Genomic DNA, 13,107 nt, shown 5'->3' with positions numbered 1-13,107 from the left:
TCATGCATATTATATTTATATCATTTGGTCAATTCAATCATTTCAATTTCTGAACAAGGGTAATTTCGACATTTTTATGTGTTTCGTTATAAATGATTATTTCTGTTACTTTGATTTTAATCCAAACTATGAGCGGGTCATATATAATTTTTGAAACTATAGGAGAGTTATGTCAAAAATTGCTAGACCACAGGGGTGCAAAGTGTATTTTACCCAAAAAAAAAAAAAAAAAGATGATGCCAGCCCTTGTAAATGTGTGGTACTGCTTTTTTGGTAACGCTTGAGAAATATTTACCTAAAAACAATAGCTATTTAGTTGTCAGATGGAAGTTGGTAATACATTCCAATCTCTAGCAAGCAACATATATATATATATATATATATATATATATATATATAATTACCCAATGTTATTACAGAGATCACTCATTTACATAGTCTTATTTAGAAATATTAACACTTTAGTTTGTACATTGAATATGTGGCAGCTTCGGATTAAAACTGGAAAAGAGCCTTCGAAACTAGACGTTTTTATTCATTCAAGACAAGGAAAACAAATGGATGAGTTGACTTCACAAACAATTGTAAGAATAGCTTTTAGTCACTTTTTATTGGTTTTACTTCATAAATAATTCTTTCTTCTGTCTGTTTTTCAATTTAGGCAACTATGAATGAGGAAATACAAAAACTGCCAGAGACATCCAGGGATGATAATTTTGTGAAAGATATACTCTATGAAAATATTCTTGGACCTGAAAAACCAGGTCGTCTTCGAACTTATGGGGTATGTGCGACTCCAAAAGACGTGTATAGGATGTCAGATAACATGAATGATGGACAAAAGAAAGCATTTGAGGATGCAGTGAATGAGAAAGTGGAAATCATACGTGGTGAACTACGAGAAGAAATGAATTCGAAATTGGCAGATTTTAAGGAGGAGTTGATTGCTCAATTTGAAGCAAGAATGGTTTGGGATAACTATTTTGTTAAATATTATAGTTTTTCTAATTTTTTTATTGCTTTAGTTACTATTGGTCTTTGTTCTTCCAGAGGGCATCCACATGTGACTTGGCATCACTCCAAAGAAGAGAAATGAATGCAGCAAAACAATCTCAAATTTCGGACTCATTAGAGGTTGTATATTAATTCATACAATTCGATTTTGTGTTCAAACTCTCTGAAATATCAGCAGCTATGGCCTGATTTTCTTTTCTTCACACTTTGTTGATAATGTAACAGGTTGGTGATAGAATGAACAGGGAAGTTGGAACAAATGATGCTGAAATGTACAAGGAAGTTGGAACAAATGATGCTGAAATAAACAAGTGTGAAATGAATAAAAAAGTTTCTTCAATTGCTGATATTCTTGAGGTATAGTATGCGTACTTTGAGTTGGTCCTTCTATAGAAGACCAATTTTGCTGAGTTCCTTGTTGATATTGAATTGTGCATGACTTCCTTGTTGATGACTATTTGTGCATAAGCTCCTTGTTGATATTTAATTGACTAGTCTTTTGTTATACCAGAACCATCATACAAAGAAGAAAAGGAGCAGGACTACTTGCAAACGACTTGCTTGAGGTACTGGAAAAGTTTCTGGAAATAACTCTATTCTGTCAAGTTTTCCAAATGTTGAACAATTTGATGGATTGGTATGAACTACGAAGAATCCCCCATGTTTCCTTAGGGAACTTTTTAGCGTACGAGTGGCCTAAGACTTTCTGGTACACTAGCATACTCAGGCAGCCAACTAGCGTAGCTACCAAGCTAGGCAGTGTCTTGGTAATTCAAGATATCAATGTCCAAGAGTGGGGAAAATAGGATAATGACTGTCTAAACTTTGTACCAAGAGTTCTGTCCACTCAGGCATTTAAATGGAAATGAATATGCCTGTTAACTTGATTAAGTGGAATTACATTTGGACATTTCTACTGAGGAACTAGATTTTGGTTCCTTCTTCGTTTGTCTTTTATGGCCCCTTGTGATCACTTGGGGTCACAGCCTTGAATGTAGAAAGACTACTGGTCCATTTGGAATAAGTGTTTTTGAAATGTATTTTGAGGAGGGAGGAAAGAGGGAAGGGAGAGGAAATGAGAGAATGAAGCAGGAGGAGGGGGAGGGGGTGGCAGCGTTGAGGAGAAAGGAAGATCGGGGATGACGGTGGCGGGTGTAAGAAGAAAGAGATAATAGTTTTTTTTTAGTGCATTTGAAATTGTGTAAATTTGAAATGTGTTATTGTACACTCCAAAAACAAAAATAACTATATGGAAAACTCCATAATCCAAGCAGAGCCATATAATCAAAGACAAATACATTGCAAAAGTAAAATTGCTGACCTTTATAATCCACCATAAAAGCTGAGTTAAAAGGGTGCAATAGATTCTTGAGTTAGTCTCGAGTGGAAAGTGATCATTGTTAGGAATATGTCATTTTCACGAGAAAAACTTTTGCTCCTGTTCGTGTCTTTCCAACTAAGAAAATGATCAGTGCTGTTAACTAAAAACCTGCTTTTTATGTTGCATCTACGAAAAGAACAGAGTCATTATGGACTTTGAGTTTGAGTTACACACAGTTAATCAGAGACAGCATGGTTATTGGTTTGGCAAGTCAAGGTGTCTCGGAAATCCTGGCTTGGCTAGTACTGATCAAGAACAGATTTGATTGCTGAATTTCTTGGATCTCCACCAAGATTTTGTGAAAGCAACTCTCACTCTTGTGCATGTGTTCGTGAGCCTACTTTTTTGCCTTAATTAACATATTAAACTTGGCAAGTCGCACATATGAATGATGCCATGGATTGCTGCCTTTATTCCATTCACAGTTCTTGAAAGCAACTCTCATGGTTCTGCATCTGTGTTTGTGACCATACACTTTTTTGGGTCTTCCACATACTTAAATTAGTTGTACTTCTTTAATTCAGCATGTACTTTATAATAGTAACTGTTTGCCCCTTTTCAGTGTCTGTGAAAAGGTTGAATTACAAATTCCGTTTCAGTATCTATTGTTATATTAACGTTTTCTTCATGCTTAATGGGTTGGGGTTATATGAGCAGGGGACTAATAGAATACACTTTGCAGCCCTGGACTTGATGGTACATTGGAAGCATGCGGATTGGGAGATATGAAGATGTTTTTGAGAGATGTATGATGAAGTGTTGTACTTTTGAAGACAAGCACATTTTGGAATATATGAAATATCTTGTAATTGGAGCGAACAATATTAAATGATAAAGTTTGTAGAATTTGACTAAAACAATGTATGGTACTTTATTCTAGTGTATTGTGGAACTATATTTTGTTATAATATTCGATTTTAGGATATTTGAGCATGATAATTATTGTACCATGAAAAATTTGATTTCTGGTCTTTATATTGGTGACTTTTTTGCGACGCAAGTTTTTGTCGCATGACATTGTGGATATTTTGTAGCGCATTTTTTGTGCCGCAAGTAGAGTGATGCAAATGCATGCGACATGTTGAAAAATTGTGTCGTTTTCTTTTGTAACGGCTACTTTTGTGACACAATTTAATTCCGTCGCATTTGTGCCGCAAAAAGGTTTTCGCGGCGGTTTTTGGACTTTTTGCAGCATATTTCTGGCGTCGTGAAAAGTCAGTTTTCTTGTAGTGCCACATGGGTGCAAAGTGTATTTTACCCAAAAAAAAAAAAAAAAGATGATGCCAGCCCTTGTAAATGTGTGGTACTGCTTTTTTGGTAACGCTTGAGAAATATTTACCTAAAAACAATAGCTATTTAGTTGTCAGATGGAAGTTGGTAATACATTCCAATCTCTAGCAAAGCAACATATATATATATATATATATAATTACGCAATGTTATTACAGAGATCACTCATTTACCTGTACGTATGTTACATCAGAAGAAACAAAAATAAAGCTAGACTGTTGCCTAATGATGCCTAATGGACGTGTCTGTAAAGTCTAGAGTGCAAAACTAGAAATTGACGGTACAACGAAGAATCAACTCCCGCATTTATTTGCATGGCATAGACTATAATGAAGAGACCAGTTTACTACTCAAAAAATAGACTATGAATTTAGGGATAGAAGTAATATTTTCACACCTTACATAAAAAAATAAAAATATATTTTCATATCTTGAATAGGGTTTACACCTTTACAAATCAGGATTGATGTTGCACCATCTTTTTCCAACTTTGACACCCGTTCTACACAAAGTCCACAGACAGCCATCCCGTGTGCATCTTTTTATCCAATGGGAAAGATAAACCAATGGGGAGAAAAATCAAGATGAATTTCCACATCTCGATGTCGGGAAAAAGTAGAGAACAAGTCGAGTTGCTTTCATAGTGTTGTTGGGATTGGATGTACAACGAAGCATTAGGTCCACAATTTGGAAACATGTTTTGCACGTTTTAAATGAGACATTGTCAGCTGCCAGTCGTAGATGTTGACAACTAGACTAGCTAGGACTATGATTGTGATACTATAATACAATGAATTGAAGTGGATGTGACGTGTTATGTCGCATAAATATTCTGTCAAAATATCGTAAAATTGTTTCTGTAATATTCTACATGTCACATCACCCATATATATATTTACAGTACATACGTGATCACTTTGTTGGATCGTAATACATATGTAAAAGTTTTAACTTAAATTTTACATAATTATCATTCATTTAACGTATGTTATTAATGTACAAAAAATTAATTCAAAAAATATTGGTATCATATTGTCTATCTAAAAAATAGAATACATAGAGTTTGAGCATCGGTGAAAGTTATACACTTTTAATTAGTAATTTATGAGTTTACGTTAGCCGTGTTACTAAATATATATAGAGTAACTATATGTAAATTTCCACCAATCCATGTTTTCAAAACTTTTTCATATTTGCGATTTGCAATTGGGTGCCTGGTAGAGAAATTTATCACGTTTACGTTGAGAAAATTATCTCTTGATCTAATAACCATGTGTGCAGTAAATTACCAACAAGAAGTTATATTTTAAGACGAAAAGGAAAAAGAAAAATGCAGCAAGCCAGCATCTATTCTAAGTTTTTAACTTAACCTCGTGTGACCCAGCTGAGCTTACAGGGAAACGCAAGCCTAGAGTACTTCTTGTCTAAATTTCTGGGATTGAAATAGCAGGGGTTGGTAATTAAACTCCTCAGTCGTCTGCTAAAAGAGTTTTTGATGCTTTACTTGGCAATTGTTGATGCCAGTTGGTAGATTATATTGGCTTCCCTAGAAAACGGAAATTTAGTTACACATTCTCAAGGGGAATCCACAGGACTCTCTTGATAACCATTGGTTCCTTCTCCACAAACTAATTAAGAGCAAGCCGAAATCAGCCGCAGCAAGTGACGGCCGTCCTTTTCTTCCCCGCGTTCCTCCCCAAAGTCGGCTAAAGGAGAGAAGTCCAGACCAAGTACAATGCTCTTTTTTTTTTCTAGTAAAAAGAAAGATCAATTGTTTAAGGAAACAACTGCTGGTCATATGAAAGCCAAGTTTCTAGTCCACGTAATAGCTGACTCCTTCGAGTATTAATCACACGGGCCGGCCATCCTATCATTTTCCTAATTTTTAGCTTTTTGAAATTAAATAGATTTCCTCCTAATCTTCCGCCAATAATCCTCGTAGACTCCATTTTGAATTGAGAAACTCTTAAAAAATCACATCTTTTATCTCTTTTTGCTCCACCTTCCTACAATTTGTATCAAATACCAAATATAAGTACAATCTATCAATTAATACAATATTTGGTATAATAAAAGAGGAAAATAATCATAGAATTAATGACAAAAATGCAACCTATCAATGTGAAAAAAAAATATTCGACTGATTCCTTCATTTTCGATTATATTGGCTTTGCCATGTGAACAAAAATTTGACTGATTGCTTCATTTTAAGGATTTTAATACAAAATTACCCAAAAGATTAGAAGCTAGACATTCTTGCAGAAATTTAGGGACTATTGCGGCTATTTAACATTTTTTTTCATATAAACATGTTTAACTCTGTGTTTAGTGACACAACACAAATGCGAAAAGACTCGTAATTAATTTGTGATTTTTGGTTGAAGAGAAACTGTAAAACCCGGTTTGATAACTCAATTTATCATTTAAAATTAATATATTCAAATTGTAACATATTCAAATGTGTTAATAACAAAAAACAGAACATCTTAATTAATTAAGTGAATCGATTCAAATCTTAATATATTCAAACGTGTTTGATAACTAAAAACAGAGCATTTTAATTAATTAATTGACTCTTAATTGTGTAGGCAAAATTTAAAAAAATAAGTGGTAATTTATTCACTTGTCACTTATTACAGAATGCGCTCAAAATGTTAGGAAATCAATATTTATAATTCAACAATCTAATAAATTCAGATTTCAAATTTCAAACTTCAATTTTATCAGATGCAACCTAAATCTCGCTCAAAAAAAAAGCCAAAAAGAGAAAGACTTCAAGAGTCAATCCCCAAGATAAGAATACTATCCAAAATTGAGCTGGATAAGGGAGACTCGTTCTAGGCAGTAGTTACGCAGCCGTGCAGATAAAGGTTATCTAATCAATTTTGGACTTTGTTAGCTCAAACCATTGGGCTTTATGCTGCCACATGCAACTACCAGACAAAATTGAACACGGCTTGCATGTCGGTCACATAATTTGCTCTTGCCTAGTTGGTTTTTCCATGTGTAACTTTTCTTTGCACTTACATTTATGTAACAAAGAAAAAGGGAAAAAAAATTACATAAGACCAAGACTATAAGTGGAATAAAATTTATCTTCTAGATCCAATACTAAAGTTTAGAAAACGAAACCTAGATAAAAGAAAATTGAAACTTTGACCACCCCACAAAAGAAAAAAGTAAAAAGAAAAAATGAAAAGTGAAAAACTGTTCATATTTTGCAGTAAAAGAATTACAAGAAAACGAATTAGATTTAAAAAAAAAAAAAAGACTACCTATGGTAAACTAATTCTACTATTTGACTTCGAATTTTGAAGGAATTTAATTTTCATCTGCCATAGACGCAAGCCCTAAAGGGGCTTCCCTGCCTAGCGTTTTGTACAAATAACTAATGGCCCGTTTGAATTTATCTTTAACTTTTCAAATGAGAAAACTTCCAATCCCACCTTCTGCTGATAATGCAGTTCCCATTGATTGCATGAAAACAGACTTTTGAACTTGGAGTGGTGAACTTGCAATACAATTCATGGACCACAAAACAATTGTCAAGTTAAAATAAAATTAGAATGCATGGCTTCGGAAAAAAAAAAAGGAAAAAGGAATGCATTACTTCTTTATTTAGTGAAAATTAAGACCAGGAATGGGTACTAAATTAAGGATCAGGGCCTATAGACACTACTTATAATAGATGTGGATACTGATATAATAATTGTACACACTAACACAGTAAGGTCAAAAAACACAATAAATTTTTTCTCTCATTGAAATTTGTATCCAAAAATTTTGTTACGTTTATACATGTTGGTATACTAGTATATATATTTTATTATAATAGTGTTTACATCCCTTGAATTAGAGTCTGCACTGTACCCTGTTGTCACTAGAGAACGTTGATCCCTATATTAATGACATAACGGGAGTCAAATTTTGATATACTTAAAAGAAAAATGTGCTATACCATTAGGCTAACCTTTGCTACATCCGTGTAATTAAGAAAGTAATATGTAAAAGCCAATGAGGTTTGTATAGGTTCTACCGTCTTAAATTGCCACAAATCCACAGCCAAAATGGACCAAGTCCATACACTGAAACTTAAAACCCAATTAATGTCCAAGTTCTGCAGTTTCTACGTGTTCGACAACATGAGACTGTGCTCAATATTGCAGTATTATACCCAGCCCGGCCGGCGGTTAAATCGGTCAAACCGATGGACCGACCATGGAATTGGGCAGGTTTAGCAATTGGATCGAAGTTGCAGATGACTCGCTTTGAAATGTTTGATCCGGACAGTCGAATCGCTAACCCGCTAAACCTAGCGGTCTTAATTTGAAAATTTTTTTGAAATTACTTTTTTGCCCAATTTTTTAATTTGACCTACCGCATCAGCTCGGCATTGTCGTCTTTTTGACAATTAGATAAGAAAAATTGAAAATGAATTTGTGAATTAGGATTTCTTTCTTTCTTTGACATTTAGATCTATCATTTATATTTGTGTATGGAATCAATATGAATTAATGAATTAAGGAACACGTATGGGTATGACTTGTGTGTATGAACTATGAAATATGAATAGATTATGGCTTGTTAACATTTAAGCATTTTTGTACTTATATTATAATTTATATGTTTATTTAATTATATTTTATATTGTTTTATTATGTAATGTGACCCGACGGTGACTCGTCGGTTGAACCACTGACTAGCCAATTCGGTCCTCCTGCCGGGTTGATGCTCGGGTTGGTTTTAATAACCCCATGATATATTGAGCATCCTCCATGCATATCATATTTTCACGAGGGTGAATTCGAGAATAAAGATACTCACATTATCTCAATATAAAAGTAAAGCATCCTCACAAACTTTTGCTACATAGGATTAGTGAAATTTTAAGTTTAACTATCCGAAAAAACAGAACGCAAAAAAATAAAAAAATGGCCCCTCATCCTTTAAAGAAAATAAGAGAAACGACATAGAGAAAAATTGATTTTACAACAAAATATTACTGGATTTCATTTATCACAGAACTGGGCCGATACATCCGGTTCAGCCTTTTAACTCTATATATATAAGGCCAAGCCTCAAGCTGACAAGAGTTCGGCCTAGAATGAAGAGCCCAACTGGAAACAATTCGTGCTTGATCGCCTTTAGGTGTTTATTATAAACTGCAATAAACTTTAATTAATGCTGACATAAAAATTAGTCTTGTATTGCATAAATATTTGACTGTATTGAGATGTCTTTACAGCTTAAAAAATCTTATATCCTACACATTATTGTTACACGAGGAAAAAACGACAATTTCCAGGTCGAGTAATCAATAAAAATTAATCGAGAATAAGAAGAAAAAATCGATGACAGATCTGACTTGCAAATATCTAATCACGTTATATACATGGTTCGTAATATCGGCCGAGTCGTAATCGGAACGAAAGGGAGTGGTACGATATTGATCCCCGAATTGCGCATATTATCATATATGCGATGACTAGCTCTGACTCGGCCGATATTAGCTGATTCGAATCCATGATACATGATATCGGCCTATATATCCGAGTCAACTCGGAGTCGACTAGGATTTTTTTTAAATTGTGCATTTTTTGGTATTTTCTAATTTTAATAATTTTTTCAAAATTTTTTAAAACTTTCAAGTGCTATAATATGCGTATCACCCGATATTCAACCGATATGCCGTGACGGATGTGGAACAATCAATACCGCGACGCGACCGCGACCCGGGATGGCGATCCATGGTTATATATGAATGTCAAATTGAGATTCTCGCACCGAATAAAAAAAAACCATTTTTCTGAAACAAGAACTAATATGGGCAAGAAAATAACTAGTCAAAAACAAAGGGAAAATATTGTTGCCCTTTGCTTGATAAACAAGGCAAGACATATTAGTGAAAGATTAGGAACTAACCTTCAAGAGTAGTAAGTAGCGAATAGTAATGTATTTATTGAAGCTTGTCAATACTTTAATCCTTTTTACCATTACAGGCTTCCCATGATCATTTACCCAAGGATTCTTGATGAAATAAGAGTAGACTATATAGTGAATATCAGCATATTTGAGGAGAAAATTCTAAAACTATTATGAAAAAAAAAAGTTTTCTATTTGAGGGGTTGTTTGTGTTGGGGATTCTAAGAATAGGTAGTTCGCATTTGCCGAATGCTAGCTCACTGTGCTCGCATTCGACAAATGCAATTTATTATTGAATTTCTGGTTTTGCAAAAATCTAAAAAGAAAAAATTTGCTTCAGACTTCGCATTTGACCTCGCATTTGTCAAATGCGAGGTCAGGCAAACTAGGGCTGCAAACGAGTCGAGCCGAGTCGAGTTTTGAACTAATCGAGCCGAGTCGAGTTTTGAGCTAATCGAGCCGAACCTCGACTAAATTTTATCAAGCTCGAGCTCGACGAGCCGGCAAATTTCGAGCTTGAGCTCGACTCGAATCAAGTCGAGCCGAGCTCGAGCTCGAACTCGAGCTCGAAAAAAAAATAATTATTTTATTTTTTAAAAAATAAATAAAATAATATTTTTTTCTTAATAAATAATAAAAATATTAAGGATATATACGTAATTTTACTATGAAAATAAAAAATAAAAAAAATATATATAATATACGTAATTTTATTATTAAATAAAAATAAAAATAAAAATAAAAAATATATATATACCCAAGCTCTAACGAGCTTAATATTCTGAGCTCGAGCTCGACTCGAGCTTGACTCGGCTCGCGAGCGGCTCGATTAATTTGCAGCCCTAAGGCAAACATATCCCAGAATGAATTTTGCTTTAGACCTTTTGGTTTTTTAATATTAATAAATTCAAGCTCATCATTTTTTTTTTGTTTTTTATAAATTCAAGCAAATTGTTTTTGTTTTTCTTTTGAGTGTGGGTTTTGCTTTTTATTTTATCAAATTACGGAGAATGAATTTTTAGGTCATTATCCATTGATCTTGAATTTCACATACAATCCCTCAATATGATCTAATATCATAATCGGATAAGTCGTGTTTTCTTCAAGTTCCTTGCAGAAATGAAAATGCGACTTCACAAAACGCAACTTTAAGTTGGCTTTTCTTGCATCAATGAAAACGCGACTTCACAAAAAGCGACTTGAAGTTGCGTTTTGCTAAGTCGCGTTTTCTCCACTTGTGTTGCTAAGTCGCGTTTTCTTCACTTTCCTTGCTAAGTCGCGATTAGCACTCCAATCGAGGCTAATTTGGTTTTGGACTTAGTCTTGATTGATTATTTTATCTGCAAGAACTATATTTTGATTTTGAATAATTAAATTTTGTAGTGTTGTCGTACAACTTTTTATGTTCAAATTATAGATTTTTTTCACAAATCTATAATTAAAAAGAAAAAGGATTTATTCCCTCTATGATAAATGTCAATTCGAAAACAAAAATGATTGTGAGCTCCTTAATAAAAAAGTTAGCAATTTTTTAATGTAGTTTTCTATGAATTCGCATTTATCAAATGCGAGATCCAAAATATTTACTCCTCGCACTTAATGAATGCCTAAACAATTATTTTTTAAAAAATAAGATTTTACTAAAGATTGCTTTCAGTAAATGAGAGATCTGCAAAACAAATATTGTGCAAAATTTAATTCTCTAGGAGCTCGCGTTTAGTACTCTAAGAAAACAAATATTTTTTAAATTTAATTTTGTAGAAGCTCGCTAGAAGAAAACAAATATTATTTAATTTTAACTTTTTTAGGAGCTCGCATTTAGTAAATGACAATATGCGAAGTGGTCAAAAAGAGCAAAATGATCGCAGTTACAATAAATATTTAAAAAATAATTATTTTCTCGGATGGAACAATATTTTTATATCATGATAGCTCTAACATTAAAAAAAAAAATTTACATCTCACGTTTAGCAAAATGACTTCCACAAAAGTTCCTTTCAAAGTTCCACTCTTTCGAGCAAATTTGCGAGGTCTGTTTTTTTTTTTTTTTTTTTGGGACTTTGTGGGTCTCACATTTGCTGAATGTGATGTCCCCTTGGACAGAATTCCATACCAAAAATGCCCCATTTGTAGAAATTTTTTGAAATTCATCATAAATTTGGAATTTTCTCCATATTTGAGAGGGTTTCTTAGGGAAAAACCATCATGATTGATTTGCATGGACCACAATCGCAACAAGGATGCAGTTCACCACCATATATATCGCCTGGTATCTGTGGGAAATTTTGAAGATCCATCATGCAATTCAATTAGTAGACTGCATCAGAATTTCATGGAGCAGTGGGTTTTTTTTTGAAAAAAAAAAAGAAAAAGAAAATAGAAGTTAAAAAAGAAAGTGAAGAAAGCAAGGAATATATGTCCCAATGAATTAGTCTGGTGACAAAATTTACTGGCCATGACCTACCAAATCTTGTATTGATTTTGGATCCCCGAGAAAACATTTCAGTTTTCCTTTACCATAAGCAACAAGATGGCTATCCAGAGACCTATGAGGGGAATTCAACTGGACATAGTTAATTCAGGATAAAAGGTACATACAAATGCATACACCTTATGTACAAGTCTGTGGTGACTCTTCATCCAAGCACTTGCAGACAGATTTTAATTGTGTACTTATTTTGGAGCCATTTTTTTCCCTTTAATTTTAGTCTTTAAGAAATTACTAAAAAAAAAAAAGGCAAAGAGGTCACCACAAAATTTCTCAAGAAAAGTGCATTACATTTCCAATTTGACTAATTATTTCCTACATCAAAGTATGCTGCTTTCCGTGTTTCTAAATTTGCTAATACACTTGAGATTTAAACATACTAATGGGTCTGTTTGACTGGTCTATTTTTGCATGTTTTAAAAAAAAATAATAATAAAACTTGTTTAGAATACCATCTACAGTTTCACTCAAAAACACCGACTAGTTTTATAAAAAAATATAAAACAATCGAATCAGGTACAAGCGGTAGAGGTGGGTACTGATACTGAGTGATGAAGGTTGCCGGTGATGGGTGGTAAAATTTTTTCTAGAACAGTTACAATAAGCAACAGCAAATTTTTAGATAAATACCCAAAAAAACATACCATCCAAATGGGTCCATATTTTCTAAAGTTCCATCCATCCAATTATTAGTAATCAAGATATCAAAATTGCATTTACCATCCCATCATCTACAACATTGCTAAGACATTCTTGATGGCAACAAATAGTTCACATATGAAAAAGTACAAGAGGTCTAAAGGAATGAGCTAATTAAATCCATACTCTCCACATCTTTTTTACAATGTATATATAGTGTGATTAAAGCTAAAGCATGACAATGGCGAATATAAACAGGCGAGGGAATCGGAGTAAAATAAGCTATAATGTCGGTGCGCAATTTGATTGAAAAACTTTTTTGCATCAATCTAATTAATCAACTGCAATAGATAAATAGCAAAAAGTGTTACCT

General features: G+C 33.4%; 1 protein-coding gene and 1 long non-coding RNA gene across 3 annotated transcripts; both read left to right on the top strand.

Annotated features, from left to right (window-relative positions):
- Nucleotides 1-478: 478 nt before the first annotated feature.
- On the top strand, nucleotides 479-741 carry LOC140035363 (uncharacterized). The gene is made up of 2 exons (XR_011839501.1): nucleotides 479-584; nucleotides 662-741. It is a non-coding gene; the product is annotated as an uncharacterized lncRNA (long non-coding RNA).
- A 53-nt stretch (nucleotides 742-794) lies between these two features.
- Nucleotides 795-3,328, top strand: LOC113726158 (uncharacterized). Of its 2 annotated transcripts, none has more exons than XM_027249835.2 (5): nucleotides 795-967; nucleotides 1,051-1,134; nucleotides 1,240-1,371; nucleotides 1,526-1,580; nucleotides 3,078-3,328. In XM_027249835.2, the coding sequence occupies exons 1-4, from the start codon at nucleotides 815-817 to the stop codon at nucleotides 1,577-1,579; spliced, it is 423 nt and encodes a 140-aa protein (XP_027105636.1). In that variant the 5' UTR covers nucleotides 795-814; the 3' UTR covers nucleotide 1,580; nucleotides 3,078-3,328. The 2 variants fall into 2 exon arrangements, with proteins under 2 accessions (XP_027105636.1, XP_027105558.1); XM_027249757.2 differs by having other exon boundaries at nucleotides 3,053-3,328.
- Nucleotides 3,329-13,107: the final 9,779 nt, after the last annotated feature.

The sequence above is a fragment of the Coffea arabica genome, chromosome 1c (genome assembly GCF_036785885.1).
Source record: "Coffea arabica cultivar ET-39 chromosome 1c, Coffea Arabica ET-39 HiFi, whole genome shotgun sequence".
NCBI classification, from domain to species: Eukaryota; Viridiplantae; Streptophyta; class Magnoliopsida; order Gentianales; family Rubiaceae; genus Coffea; species Coffea arabica.
Note: the sequence above shows the minus strand (reverse complement) of the source record. Positions and strands in the feature narration are given on the sequence as shown.